Below are 14,941 nucleotides of genomic sequence, written 5' to 3'. Positions count from 1 at the left end.
TCATCATTGACAGCATTGGGGTAACTTGTTGCTACCTCGTGAGGTTTTGACCTCAGTGACCAGGATTCTGGACCTAATCAATACAATCATTGGTGTCTGGTCACGTTCTAGCTGATGATGTTCTTTGATCACACAACTGAAATGATTACTCAGTCTGTGATAGTGCAAATCAATCCAAAATAATCAATAGTATTGGTTTCAGGGTATCTGCAGAGCAGACAGTGGAGTCATGCTCTTTCTTGAGCTGAAAAATTAGCTGGCCACCACGTGACGGCAAGAAAGAGCACCACGAGAGGCATAAAGTCTCAGATGACTTCTCTCTGAGTAGTAAATCGAATTACAAAACCCAGTGTCACAAGTGTGCAGGCTGCATTTGGGCAAAGGCCAAGCAGTCACTATCAGCTGTGGTCAAACATTTAGTCTAGAACATGATTTAAACGTCAAAGTTTGAAAGATCAAAAACGCTGATAAATAAGAAATCTGGCATTCATCTGATTGCATTTCTGTATATAGCTTAGAAGCAAAATGACGTACGGGGTCACAGGAATAAAAGCTCGTCAGTCGTCTCAAATCATCACGCGGTTTCTGCTCCATCTCTGGTTTGCCTAAAACTTTAATACTGCAAAGTTCAGATCGATCTAATCACTGCTGATAGATCGATTTTGACATATTTACTTTTATGTACAATATTTTTTTTTATTTGCACTTGTTGACCTTTAATAGCTTTTACTATTGTTTAAAAACTACGTGAAATATTGGATTCCTCCAGGGCAGTGTAAGTCCAACAACAGTAGGTAGAGTAGCTCTCAAAACTGAATATGAATATGCAAACATTTAACAATATTATTTATTAAAATGGTTACCATTTCCAGAATTCTGTTCTATTTGGATTCAACTATATACTGATATTTTTGTTTTTCTGGTAAGGGTTGTCATATTTGCTCAATCCAGCATGAAAGTTGAGTGAAAATATAACTTTATTCACTTTTGTGATAAAATATTTTCTTAAAAATATTCTATATGCTTCATTTTGCATGCTTGTGAATTGCAACGATATACCATTCAAAATTATCACTAGTTTTTTTTATTTTAATTTTTATTGGTATGTTTTAATAGGTGTGACTTTACAGGACAGCTTGAATGTTTAAAAATATTTCATACTCAGCTATTTTTCAACGTATCTGTCCCACGTTACACATCCCACAAACACCAGTGAGAATTCCAGGCTTTTATCTTTAATAGTGTCTGACGCCAGTGTCGTTTTCAAACATTGGCTCAGATTTTAAGTCAAAAAAAGAAAAAAGAAAGGTAAAGGAGTTGGATGGACAATTTTTCAAAATAAATAATCTAGAAAAGTATTTCATATATAAAACTACAATTTCACAGCAATTATTATGTTTGTTCAAACGTTGAACCACACTATATTTGGGTAAATCTGGGCTCGTCGAGTGGAAAATGTTGGAAAGATGTGAGGATTTTAGATGGATTGAGCCTTAATGAGAATAGCATGAGGAAAGGCTTTCGGGTATTAATAATTAACAGCGAATTTAAAAAGGAAAGCTTGTTTCTCTTGGAATGAATAATAGCTGTGTAGTTATTAATTCATAAGAATATTTAACAATTAGTTTGGCACATTAAAACAGCATAAAAGCTGGGGCATTTTACACTACGATGCTCTCGACAAACTAAATGGAAATGAGGATATATATATATATATATATATATATATATATATATATATATAATATTTATTTATTTATTTATTTATTTTAATAGAATAAAAGTTTAAGATTGCTTAATGTGCACTAAATGGGAAAGCATATATATTTGTTGTGCAATAAAATGTTGATTCTGATTATAGTATCAATATATTAAGGAGTTAATTTATAAGGTAATAAAGTCACATGCTACACGGTGAAATCTGAGCAGACATGGGGTAACCTGGGACAGTGTAAGCCAATAAAAAGATCGATTTGAAAGATGTCTTGAGATAACGTTCTTCATTCATAAGTGGACAGCTCTGCCGTCCAATGAGGGGCAGGCACTTCCCCTCACCGTGCAAACGCTGAGCTCGTATTTCCTCTCCGCCGACGGTCCCAGCAGCGGTGCGATGCTCACTCTCCAACCTTAAGCTTCATTTCTTCCCCCTTCTCTTCCCCCCAAAGCACCCTTAAAGCGGGGACACCTCGTGTCTTTTATACCTTTCTTCATTTTTCTTTTTCTCGAACAAGCAGCTCCAGGTTTTTGGACATGCCTAACATCGTGCTTTTTAGCGGGAGCTCCCACCACGACCTGTCCCAGAAAGTGGCGGATCGGCTGGGACTGGAGCTGGGGAAAGTGATAACGAAGAAATTCAGCAACCAGGAGACATGGTGAGTATATTTGGGATTTGCAGACTATGCTAGTTATCTTGACATTAACGCGTAACGGGTTTGTCTTCTCTTTTTGCCCTCAGTGCTTTGGCTCGGTGTCCCCATGTGGGAGGGTTAGCTTCTGGCTAACAATAGTTTACTATTCACGTCTACACGTGACTAGCTAACCACATGTAAACATAGCAGGTTAGCTTGCTAAAGTTGGGGCGTCCTTTATCGGACACCTGCGCTATCCTTATCATTGAGGACTTGTTTTATTACTTAAAATGCTCTGTTCACCTGTCTTGCGTGCGTTCAAAACAACAGGTGTAAACCAGCGTCACGTAACACTTAATGCCGTATTTTGTATCTGCGTCGCAAACTCCACAACGAGCTCGTGTCTTATCAAACTCTGCTTTGTAGCCATTTAAAGGGATTTTCTGTTAGCTAGGAAAACGCTACTGTTGAGAAGGGAACAGGCTGTTACTGCTGTTAAATAATTTAAGTTAAATTGTGGTTATTACGGTATAACTGATTCAAGCCTCGCTCGTCGTTGTCTCGGTTAAAGTGCGCTGGTGTGCGGGGGTCAACTACGTCCGATAATGGATGCTGGTTTACCCCGCTGTCATTTTAACACACTCTTGAGTTAGCTTGCTAACTTCATAGACCGAAATATAGCTGAAGGCATTAGCATACATTTAAAAAGTCCACAGCAGCCACAGAGATACGTTACATGTTAAATAAGAGCACAGCTTGTTTCTGCTGCCTCTGTGTATGAGGGAAGATGGTTAACTGTCCACTGGTTGTGTCACATGCGCTTAATTAATTTGAGCTTATATCCACAATACCGAGCTCACCTTTAGTTTATCCAGTGCCCACACGCATGCGTCGACCCTTGTTTAATAACTTTCAGCTTTCCACGGGGCTTTTATTACTTTTACTGCTTGTGGACTTGAATGTGTGCAGCCTGTCTGAACTCTCCTGCGGGATGATGACCTTTTGGTTTCATGTTTGCATGCTTGTGCTGACCCCGAGCTCTCAGCCCCCAGCAGCTTCAAATTCAGCACATATGGAGCTGCTGGGCTTCTTTTGGATGGAGTAACACGAGAAATGTAGTGTCTTGATTTTTTTTTTTTGGGGGGGGGGGGGCTGCAGTGACCATTTCATTGCTGGGGGGGTTACTCAGAGAGGATTTCCTTGTGTGATGCACTCGACTGCATCTGTTGTTTGGTCATCTGCAGTCTCTCTTAAAGGTGTCTGGATCCTTTTTCCATTCACAGCTTTTAAAAAACAAAAATCCAGGGAAACTCTTGATTATCTGCGGCGTGTTTGCTCTCCTGGGAACGCAGCTGTTTGTGCGACACAAAACAAAGATTATTTTCTCATCCTCTCACAATAAAGGGAGGCGATGGCAGCTCTTCTCAAATCTTCCGACTAAGACTTCACTTTGTGACAAAAACAAGAGCGTAAATCCCTGGGAATAAAACGGCATGGAGACTTTTTATTTGTGCTCTTTTTCCCTTGATGATCAGGCTGGGGAAAATACTCTGTTACTCAGCTCAAGCTGATGGAGTTGAAAGACCCAGACATGGAGGATAAAGGGAGAATTTGAGGCTATTAGTGGACTAACTTTGCAGACTTGGAGCGATATACAGTATCAGTGTTTGCACAGCCTCTGCTGATGTCATTAAGTTCTATTAACTGTTTGTCTAATCGTGATTCTCCCTCTGCATAGCTGTGCGTGCAGTGATCACATGACTGAGGTTGACGGGACTTGGTCATCTCCCACAGAGGAATGACACACACACACACACACACACACACACACACACAGTGTCAGCTTCACATGTTCAACCTGAGCAGAGGGACTCAGCCCAGACTTGGCCTTTAACACTAAAACCTGCAGTGTCCCACAGTGCAGTTTGTGTGAGTGTCAATATAAAGGTAAATGTATTGTTGGGGATTTTCTGAGCATCACAGAATCCTGTAGTTTTAATATCAGATTTATAATATAAAGTGGTCGAGTGCTTTTTTGTTGTTGTTGTTTTGACTGATCCATCCTTGAGTTTTTCTTTTACCTGGATTTAAGCAACAAGACACCAAAGTTATGTTTCTGTCTTTGTGCTCAGTTTATGTCTCTGGTAATTTTGCATCTTTGGCCTTTTGGAGATTTTTGGGCTTGTTTTGAGGCTATATTCTGTCTCGAGTCTTTTAAAGTCTCTTTGTGGCTTTTTAGTGTTGTTTAGTTTCTCTTTGTGGTCTTGTGCCTCTGACTTGTATCTCTTTGGAAGTGTTTTTACGCTGTGGGTTTTCTTTATGCGTTTTTTCCTTTTTGCGTCATTTTGAGTCTGTTTTTGGTGACTTTGAATCTTTTTGACTGTTTTGCTTTGAGTCTCTTTGGTAACTCTGAGGATACGTTCTGCGTCTTTAGAAACTCTAAAGCTTGTTTCTCATCTCTCTTTTTTTGTGGTCATTTAAAGTCTTTGTGGCTTTTGTTGTGTCTCTGTGGTCTTGTACCACATTGGTTGAATTGTCTGTTTACGTGTGGTTTTGGTCGTTTTGTCAAATGTCTCATTGTCTCTTCAGTCTTGTGGGTTTCTTTGGTCGTTTTACTCAAAGATCACAGGGTCGTGTGTCTGTGTGGATGTAAAATATATTCTTTTGCCTGCATTTTTGTTATACAGTGTGGAAATTGGGGAAAGTGTGCGTGGTGAAGACGTGTACATCATTCAGAGCGGCTGTGGGGAAATTAACGACAACCTAATGGAACTGCTAATCATGATAAACGCCTGCAAGATCGCCTCGTCATCCCGTGTCACTGCTGTCATCCCCTGCTTCCCCTACGCCCGACAGGACAAGAAGGACAAGGTAAACGCCTCACCACTCTGAAACCCTAACACCAGAAAGAGTTCAGAACCAAAAGTACAAACGTCACCTCTGCTTGTTCCTGCGAGCCACATATATATTTATATGACTTTAATCCTGTAAACTAGAGCAGGGCGATATGGCCAAAAATATTTATCACGATATATATTTGAAAATTTGCGATAACGATATAACCGACGATATAATTGATGCGAGACAAAATACAACTCCACAACATTACTAGCGCAAAAAGACAACCTTCCATTTATTTTCACTTAAACAAGAAGCTGGTTTTTATGTACATTAAAGCTTTATAAAAATTTAACAGTGCAAATGCAAATTCCTTGCTGAAAGTTTAACCAAAAGGCATTTCCAGTAGAAATGGGCTGACATATCCTGAGCATAACCATGTATAATATCCACTGAAGTTAAAAAGAGGTGCTTTGCAACATTAAACTGCAGTGTGCAGTACGCATTTTTCGGACCATAAGGTGCACGGGATTATAAGGCACATTAAGCGAAACAAAGCAGTCAGATAAATCAAACTTTATTAAACTCATTCTTCTTGCTTCCTCCACTTCTGTACCATTGATTCATTAATGTTGAATTCTCTGGCAGCTGCTCTATTCCCATGTTGTTGCAGTATATTAATGACTAACCTCGTATTGTGGATGGATTATCTCAGTTGTTCTCCTGACTGAAGTTTGGTCCGTTTACAGCATCCTGCCATGCGATTGCATTTGTCTCTAACCATGAAGAACCTTCATGTTAACTTTTATAAGTGGAAAAGTGTTAGTGTTCGTCCTCCAGCTTCACTGTTTATGTTATGCTAACATAGCTGTGTCGCTAGCGATCACGTAGCACATCATTATATACCAGCTAGCCCAACTTCAGTAACCCTACAAACGTCACTGCTGTTTAGTTTTCTGTCTTCATTTATGTTGGAAGTGATAGCAGAGCTGTACGTTTGATTTTTTTCAGAAATCTCTCCGTCAGAACATGCTATATCATGCTTAGGTAACTAGCGAAACTAGCGAGCTAACTTCCGCTAGCTTCCTGCTAACTTCTAACTCCGTTAAATGTAATAACTTTTGTTTTCATGGATGCCTGGAAGTTAAACTTTATAGTTACACCTGGTAAAGCAGCAATGCTGATCGTTTTATTAAAGATGAAAGAATTTAGACAGTTTTTAACTCTTAGTGATGCTGCAGTGTTCGTTTGACCTGAAGCATACGGAGTTTAGGACCCAGATTACTCCCAGATTTAAGAGCATCTTAGTCCGACAAATACGACAATAACAACGGCCGCTTGCATGTTCTGCAAAAAAATGTGCTTTGTTGTGTATCTGACGGACAAACACCAAACCAGTTCCACATCACTGAAGTTGCACCATTTTTACAAACCAATTCTGGTTCATCTATTTCACTCAACAATCGGCCATGTGCGTATGAAAACAAAGGCACTGCGCATGCGCGTTTTACTCCCATTCTATCGCGATATTTCATTTTCCTATCGTTGCCTAACATTATACCGGTATTACCGTGAACGGTATAATATGGCCCAGCCCTACTGTAAACTGGCATTTAGTCACAGGCTGCAGTGCAGCTGTGAGCTTATACAAACATAAATGGTCCTGTGGGCGCCGGCTCGAGTGGAGGCTGCTGGGTAATGAGTGAAAATCTGTCTTTGTAGGAGACGTTAAAATGCAGATTTCAAAATCTCAAGAACGAGACCAAACAGGTCCCCAGAGAACGTTTCTGCTTCCCCTCTGGCAGGTTGACGCATTAACTTAATCGCACTGACGTTTTAATAAGAAATCCCTCAAGGTCAGCAGCGGCGTCGGTTTGCAGGCAGACTGACGTGTCAGAAACCGGCTCAAGCTGCTGATCTTGTAAATCATTATCTTGTGTTGCCACAGTTGTTGGTGTGATGAGTGTGGAGAATCACGTCTGCACGAAGCAGCGAGATGGACGCGGTTTTCAACTAATTAGCACCTGCAGAGGTTCTGATCCAGCGAATTAGCGTCCTGTCTGACTCCTCCTTGCTTTCCACCTTCACTCTGCCTGCGTGTGCGCCGAGCTCCACTTATCTAATAAAGTCTCATCGTAGCACGTGAGGGTCAAAGCTCTGTGAACACTTTCTTACCTCATCCTCGTTTACACCAGATAAAGATTCTACTTTAAAAACGTGCCGATTTCAGGCTTCCTGCCAGATTCTGTTCATTTGGAAACGCTATACAAACTTAACCCGGTTCACATTTCACAACACAAACAGCCAAGCTGTCGCTGGGATTTGTAGTACATATATTGTCCAATATAGTGCATGTGTTGGTGGCTGTCAGGTTACTGTTCTTAAAGAAGGGCAACAGGAGAAGAGGCTGATGGTGTCAGATTACACAAGAACTGGACTGAAAATCAGTGGCAGCAGTGATGGGGGGGATCAGTCACATACTACTGACAGATATGACAAGACAGCCGGCCTTGAGTTCAGGCTGTGTTGAAATACAAAGGTAAATATTGACTTTCAAGCTCATTAGAATTGTGCAAACTCAGTTTTTGTCCTATATGTTGTATTTCTGTTCTGTTTGCACGAGCGACAACAAATCTGCGAACTGTGACTTTTGCACTACAGGATATAATAGCCATATTTACCACATTCATTCTGAACAACAAGCTCATTTTGTGCTAGATTATTATTATTATTATTATTATTATTATTATTATTTTAAGTTAAATTTGATCAAGGCTGAAAAAGCTGGATCCCTGAGGCCGCCCACCTCCACGATAAATAAGTGGAAGGAAATAGATGGATGGAGAAAACAGGTCTAACTTCCTACAGAGCTGTAATGTGTTTCAGGTGAATAATGAACGTCCTCCTGACAGCTCAAATCTTTTTATCTCACGTACTTCAGACTCCACTCACAGCTGCTCACTTTATCCTGGTGCAGTGAGCATCTAGCCATCATGAATATCCAAGCGCCACATTTAGTCTAATCACCGGCCTAAGCGCCGCTCCACCGTCATGAACACGTATTCGAGTGTTCTGTCAACAAGCCCTGACGCGTCTCTCGAGTAGACGCAGCAGCTAAACAGCACAGGCCCCGAGCGGCAGCCAGACCTACATTGCTGGGGTGACCCCCAAAGCAAGGACTCTGACAAGGACGGAGCCGTCTACGTGTGCCTTCAGCAGCTGACAATCACAACACACAAACTTTGAACTTTGTAGCAAAACAAGGGAGGGGTTTTATTTAGGTTGCTGGAGCTTTTATAGCTTTAGTTTCATTTTTGTAAATAAAATGTGTGAAAATGAAAGCCGGCTGATTAACATCAGCACAAATGTTCAAAGGTGCTGCGAGTCAACATAAAATGATTATACAAACAGTATGGTCACCATATAGGAGGGGGAAAGTCCTTTCGGCGTATTTACCCGTGCATACTTGCCTCCAACGACTGTGTCTCAATGCTTCCTCAGAGCCGAGCACCCATATCAGCCAAACTGGTGGCTAACATGTTGTCGGTGGCTGGTGCGGACCACATCATCACCATGGACCTCCACGCGTCACAGATCCAGGTTGGTGCACCAGTGTTTCCACCTCTTACTGCCAAACTTGACGTACAGACTGAGAAATCGCCACATAAAGACCATCAAATCTGCCTGTTAGCACCTCTAAGTCTCACACACGGCTGCACAGGTGCTTGTAGATGGACCTAATACTGCTGCTAGCTTCATACGAAGCTGCCAGTTTCACAGCAACAGTTTCTTAGAGTGATTTGAAGGTGAATGTATGCTTTGATCCAGTTCTATTTGTGCTACACGTGTTGTGTTTGCATGCATAAAGAGCTAATTGTCGTTTTACTCTGGTCCGGTTTTTAAGGGCTTCTTCGACATTGCTGTGGACAACCTGTACGCCGAGCCCGCCGTCCTGCAGTGGATCAAAGAACACATTCCTGAGTGGAAGAACTGTATCATCGTGTCTCCAGATGCAGGAGGAGCCAAACGGTAAGCCGCAGAGATAGCGGGGTTAAGGAGCACCACGTATCTCTGCATGATGTGAAATGCTAATAAGCTGCAGACGGACTGTATGCAGTGAACTGTGACCACTGTTTTTATTTATTTGTGCCGTCTTCAAATTCAAACTTCATGTCCCATCATGCCTGTGTCTCCTAAGCGTCTTTGAGAGGTTTCTGGATCATGACTGGAGTCCAGCTTTGGGTGCGCAAGAGCGTGACGTGCAAGGCTGTGCCATATCTGACTGTACGCAATTGTATCATTATATTGCGTTATCAGCGATATAGCAATGCGTTGCGTGTCCTTTCCCTCGAGCTGTGGATGAAAGTTACTGATGTGATGGTAAAGGAGGGCTTTAAGCAACTCCTTAAAGCGCTCGACCCAACACGAAGATCCCAGGTAGAAAAATGTTTTCAGTTTCAATTCTAGTGTGAGACTGTCTCGTGCAGGCTCATTTTATGCTATGTCACTGCAGTTGTGTTACTGTGCTGCAGCTGCTGGCACCTCGCAGCAGTAGATTTACTCTTTAAATTAAACAGCGTGTCGTCAGTGGCAGCGGCTCATTGGAAAAGTCGTGTTTGCTCTAATAAATGCTGCCGTCTGCGAGCTGCAGTCGCCGATACAACACGGTTCAGTATTTCTTTTTTCTGTGTGAGTGTTGTGATGTCATTTTGGGGCTGTGTTGCTCGCCCTCAGCAACGACGTGTCTGTAAAGCCTCAGTGCTGATGGTGACTGAGCAAAAACCACATCATGAGCTTGAAGGAATGACCCACAGAGCTGAGGCAGGAGTGTGTTGAGCACACGTTATGGGATCACTGCAAAAGAATGATGCCTCATGGAAGGTTCCTGAAGGGGAGTAAGGGCCGCTGGCCAAACAGCGACGCTGGGGGAGTAAAGGCCATAAAAGCTGGACTGGAGCTCCCCCTTAGTAAAAAGCTTCTTTTCCACCAGCAGCTGCTTGACTTGGCTCATCTCTGTTTTTAGGGTTTCCCATTATTAGGTGGTAGCATTTAAGACGTGACGTCAGCAGACTGCAGGCCACCGATTGGACGAGGAAAATTATTCCACACTAACCAACGACAAGGTGCAGATGTTTACCATCTGTTTAGCAGCAGGTGTACCATCACCTCGATGTGCCCCATTGTTGTGTTTGTGTCACATAAAATGACATCACAGGACATCCCGGCCACGTTGCTATAACAACTCCACCCACATTGAAGTGGTACTAATGGAAAACAACTGAAATAGTCGGTTGGGTCTATGCTGGTGGAAAAGAGGCAATAAAAAAACAGACAAAAGGCTCTTATGTGTCACATTATATTTTATCACCTGCCCAGTGTCATCTGATTGGTGCATGACTGGTAAAGCATGATGGAGGTAGCATCGTGCTGCGGTGGCTAAGACAAAACTCTGATGGATGTGACTCCGACAGTGTTGGGGAGTAACGGAATACATGTACCGCCGTTACGTATTTAAAATACAAAATATGAGTAACTGTATTCCGTTACAGTTACCGTTTAAAAAGGTGGTATTCAGAATACAGTTACTTTGTTGAAATAAATGGATTACACTGCGGTACTTTCCTGTTTCATTTTGTCGCGGGTCAGGACTGTTTGGGTTTTGTTTGACAGCTACGTTCTGTTGTTCCAGGCGGCAGCGTTACGGTTGCCATGGTTACAGGGCTACGCTCTCTCTCTCTCTGCAACTGTGTGTTTCCTGGGTGAGAGAGCGCCTTTTCGTTGTTGTTGTTGTGCTAAGCTAACAGGCAGAATGCTACAAGCATAGCTCTAAAGAATGTAGCATCATGGGCAGTGTAGTCCGTGCTGCAGGGAGAATGGACTGCCATACACGTTATGGGTCTGTGAGCGAGGAGGGAGAAAAAGGGGAGTGGAAAGGTACGAGTTGTCATCGAGCAGAAACGGGAGCTGGAAGCATGTAAATATAATAATAACCACTGCAGCCAAGAAGAGTGCCTGACGAGCCCAGTTGTAAGTAAGCTATTAAGACTTGACTGTACACCGTGTTCCTGTTTTCCTCCGAAACAATAAGTTCCGTTGGAGCCTTTCAACGCCTCTCTCTGTCTCTCGCAAGAAAAGTTGACCCACACAACAAAGTAAAGCTATTTTTCGGCTACGAGCCGACAGGGACCCCGCCGTATTAGTCAGAGGTCCCTTTAGTACAGTTCGGAGTCGCGGACCTTCAGTAATAGTAATAAATCACACAGCAATAGTACATTCACGTAGTTGTAAAAAGCATGATAATATATTAAGTAATCCAAAGTATTCAGAATACGTTACTGTCATTGAGTAACGTAACGGAATACGTTACAGAATACATTTTGGGGCATGCATTTGGTAATCTGTAATGGAATACATTTTAAAAGTAACCTTCCCAACACTGGACTCCGACCACATCAAAGGTCCTGAAAGTGGCCGTGCACCTGGTCATATCAAGAACACACAGACTGCACTGACCCCCCCCCCCCCCCCCCCATGGCCATTCGTTTGTATTGAGTGTAGAAAATATACTTCAATGTTTAGTGTAGGGGGAAAGTGATGTGCTGATTCAAGCTTTAGCTCCGAGTCTTTTCACAGTGACATTAGGAGAGATCAGCAGAACCTCGGTGATTATCATCTGCTTAGTTTGCCAACTGCTTGCCATTTTGGAAGTTATTTGATGTCATCCTGTAGAGAAACGAGGGCGCACTGCGGGGATTTCAGTCACAGCTTTGTAGTCGACTTGTTTGAGAAGCAATTAAGGGTTGAGTCTGTGCATGTCCCTCCTCTTTCCTGTCCCCCGCTCAGCGTGACGTCCATCGCGGACCGTCTGAATGTGGACTTCGCTCTCATCCACAAAGAGAGGAAGAAGGCCAACGAGGTGGACCGCATGGTGCTGGTCGGTGACGTCAAGGACCGCGTGGCCATCCTGGTGGACGACATGGCCGACACCTGCGGGACCATCTGCCACGCTGCCGACAAGTCGGTGTCACTTAGATGGTTTTGTCTTTGGCTCGTTTTATGTATAAATGTAGTGACTTTTTTTGGTAATTGTTCCACTTTTAGGCTAATCGATGCTGGAGCTGTGAAGGTCTACGCCATCCTCACGCACGGCATATTCTCAGGGCCGGCCATATCTCGCATCAACAGCGCCCCGTTCGAGGCTGTGGTGGTGACCAACACCATCCCGCAGGAGGAGAAGATGAAGGCCTGCCCAAAAATACAGGTATACACAACAGCTGCCGTCTTTAGATGAGATGGTGCACAGAACTCAACCGACTGATGTTCGGTTGGTTGGGATCGTCACTGGCTACAGCAGTGCAGCAGCTTATTCTACCAGTTTACCACTTTGGCAGTGATAAAGGTGTCCAGACCTGCAGCGGTGGATAGTGTGGATCCTGTTTGGATTTCCAGGAACTACATTTGGCTAATTAGGTGTAAAACTGCAGCTGAAGGTCCTCAAACTCCCTCATGTAGTTCTGCTGTGGTTACAAATGCTCAGCTTTTGAGTAGAACCACAGTGTAAGATCATAATACAACAGTGACATCCAGTGGTATGACCTGTTCAGCTTTACAGGCCTGGTTCTTAGCTGACAGCTGCTGAGGTAAACACTTGGCATCAGGTTGAGCTTTTGTTTGTCTGCAGTTTCTGTCCTTCAGGGAAATGTTGCTGTTGTAAGTCGGTTTTCTTTAATTCTGTTAGAAACTTCCAGATTCCTGAGAATTCAAACACCAAAATGTAGCTTTACAAAAATGGATGTTAAGTTGGTTTTAATTTTTCTTTCTTTCTTTCCTGTGACCATTCTACATATTTTCATCATCTTTCTTACTGTCTTTCTCCTCCACTGCTCTCTCCAAGCCTCCTCTGACCTGCAAAGGTCTGCAAATGCTCAACAACTCCCCTCAGCATCGCTGTCATCAGTGACTCATCGACTCGTATCAGGCTCCTTTCAGGAAACTTTCCAGCCTCCTCCAGAGTAAATTGTTGTGAGTGCTTCACACCCAGCATGTTGGGGTAAACGGTGATCTGTCAGCCTGTGCTCACTAGACGAACACTGGCCAGAGCATTGTTAAAATGTGTTCAACAAAAGGGTTTTATACACAAACAGTTGTAGAAACAGGGTGGCCAGCCACGGCTGCCGCGCAACAAAAAGAAGAAGAAGAGGAGCAAGGCTGGAGGAGGCTTGCAGCAGATGTGATTTGTGCTACTTTCTATCTCACGTTACAAACTCGTTATTTCCTGCAGGTCATCGACATCTCCATGATCCTGGCGGAGGCCATCAGGAGAACCCACAACGGCGAGTCGGTGTCCTACCTCTTCAGCCACGTACCCTTGTAGAGAACAGGAGCTCGTCAGGCCACGGGGCCAACGCTTTCGGGCACACCTCCTCCAGTTAAGGCTGAAAACAAAAGAGGCCTGATGGCTTTCAGCCAAAAGCCCATGTGACTGTTTAAAGGTCACGCCCACATTGCCCTTTACATCTCACCCAGCAGACAGAGAAATATCACTTCCTCCTCCGAAGACCAACTTTGTATTTATGAGCTTTTTTTAGTTTTTTGTGCCCCCCCCCCTCTCAGTTTCAGTATTGCTAACCTTGAGCCCAGCACTCATTGGCCTCCACTTTAACCAAAGGGTCCCTTATGTAACACCGTGTATTATTTGTACCTCACTTTAAATGAAGCTTTCCACTGTGTCGTGGGTCAGCGGTGTTTATGGCCCTTTATGCTTCACAAAGTAATAAAACATGAAAATGTATCCGCGTCCCTGCTGTCACTGAAGTGTTTGCTTTTTCAGAGCTGCTGAAAGTTTTCTAGTTGTAGCCGAACTCTAACACTTTGATTCTGGTAGTTCAAGCTTAGCGCCGTATTCCTGAGCGTAGTTCAGAAGCTGCATGGCGAGCGTAACTGTACCGACGTGACCACGGGCACAGTCGAGTCAGAGCTCGAACACTTTGTTTTAGTTCCTCGTTTCTTTGCCTGGTTCAGCTGCACGATGTTAGGGCAGCCTTCCTTCCTGAGAATCGCACTAAAAGGAGATTTAACAACGAATACCAGAATCCAAGAGGTCACGATGAGAAATGGAGCATCGAGCTTTGTTCTAGTGTCGATTTCAGCCGTAATTTGTTTTTGTTTTAAAGGTGAATCAGCTGTAATGGGTCACATTTGCCTGCAGGTTGATTGAAAATGTGATTTCTTCTCTTTTTATATATACATATATAAATATCTGTGTAACGCTTTGACAATAAAGCTTTTGACATTGGCTTACCGACGCTCTCCTCATCATCTCTGCGCTCCTGTTTAGTGGCACTAAAGAAACACATGAGCAGCAACATTGTAAAAGTGGTAAGATGGGGGGGGGTTAAAGTGTTCTCAACTGACAAGTTTGGGTGGAATATACTCACCTGACACTTTGTTAGGTACACCTTAGTAGTTGGTTGGACCCCCTTTTTTGCTTTCAGAGCTGCTTTAACTGTCCTGTAAGGTGCTGGAAACAAAGATTTAGATTCATATTCACATGACAGCATCACACAGTTGCTGTAGATTTGTTGGCTGCACACCCTCCTGTTCCAGTTTAGCGAGCTGAGACTGGTGGTGACTGTGGAGGCCGTTTGAGTCCAGTGAACTCCAGTTTGAGGGTTATTGTGCATAATCCTGCTGGAAGAAACCGTGAAAAGATGAATGGGCGTGGTCAGCAAACGCACTCGGGCAGGTCGTTCAGT

The 14,941-nt window shown here is 43.2% G+C and overlaps 1 protein-coding gene across 1 annotated transcript; it reads left to right on the top strand.

Moving 5' to 3' along the window:
* The first annotated feature begins 2,048 nt into the window (after nucleotides 1–2,048).
* Nucleotides 2,049–14,487, top strand: LOC146682101 (ribose-phosphate pyrophosphokinase 2-like). Its single transcript, XM_085449871.1, has 7 exons — nucleotides 2,049–2,372; nucleotides 5,036–5,219; nucleotides 8,688–8,786; nucleotides 9,091–9,215; nucleotides 12,030–12,203; nucleotides 12,288–12,447; nucleotides 13,468–14,487. The coding sequence occupies exons 1-7, from the start codon at nucleotides 2,251–2,253 to the stop codon at nucleotides 13,558–13,560; spliced, it is 957 nt and encodes a 318-aa protein (XP_085305997.1). The 5' UTR covers nucleotides 2,049–2,250; the 3' UTR covers nucleotides 13,561–14,487.
* The last annotated feature ends 454 nt before the right edge of the window (nucleotides 14,488–14,941 follow it).

Source organism: Copadichromis virginalis, linkage group LG23, assembly GCF_057382275.1.
Source record: "Copadichromis virginalis isolate Kocher_CV1m ecotype Utaka linkage group LG23, C_Virginalis_male_GT1.1, whole genome shotgun sequence".
Lineage (NCBI taxonomy): Eukaryota > Metazoa > Chordata > Actinopteri > Cichliformes > Cichlidae > Copadichromis > Copadichromis virginalis.
This window is presented reverse-complemented; position numbering and strand designations above follow the sequence as displayed.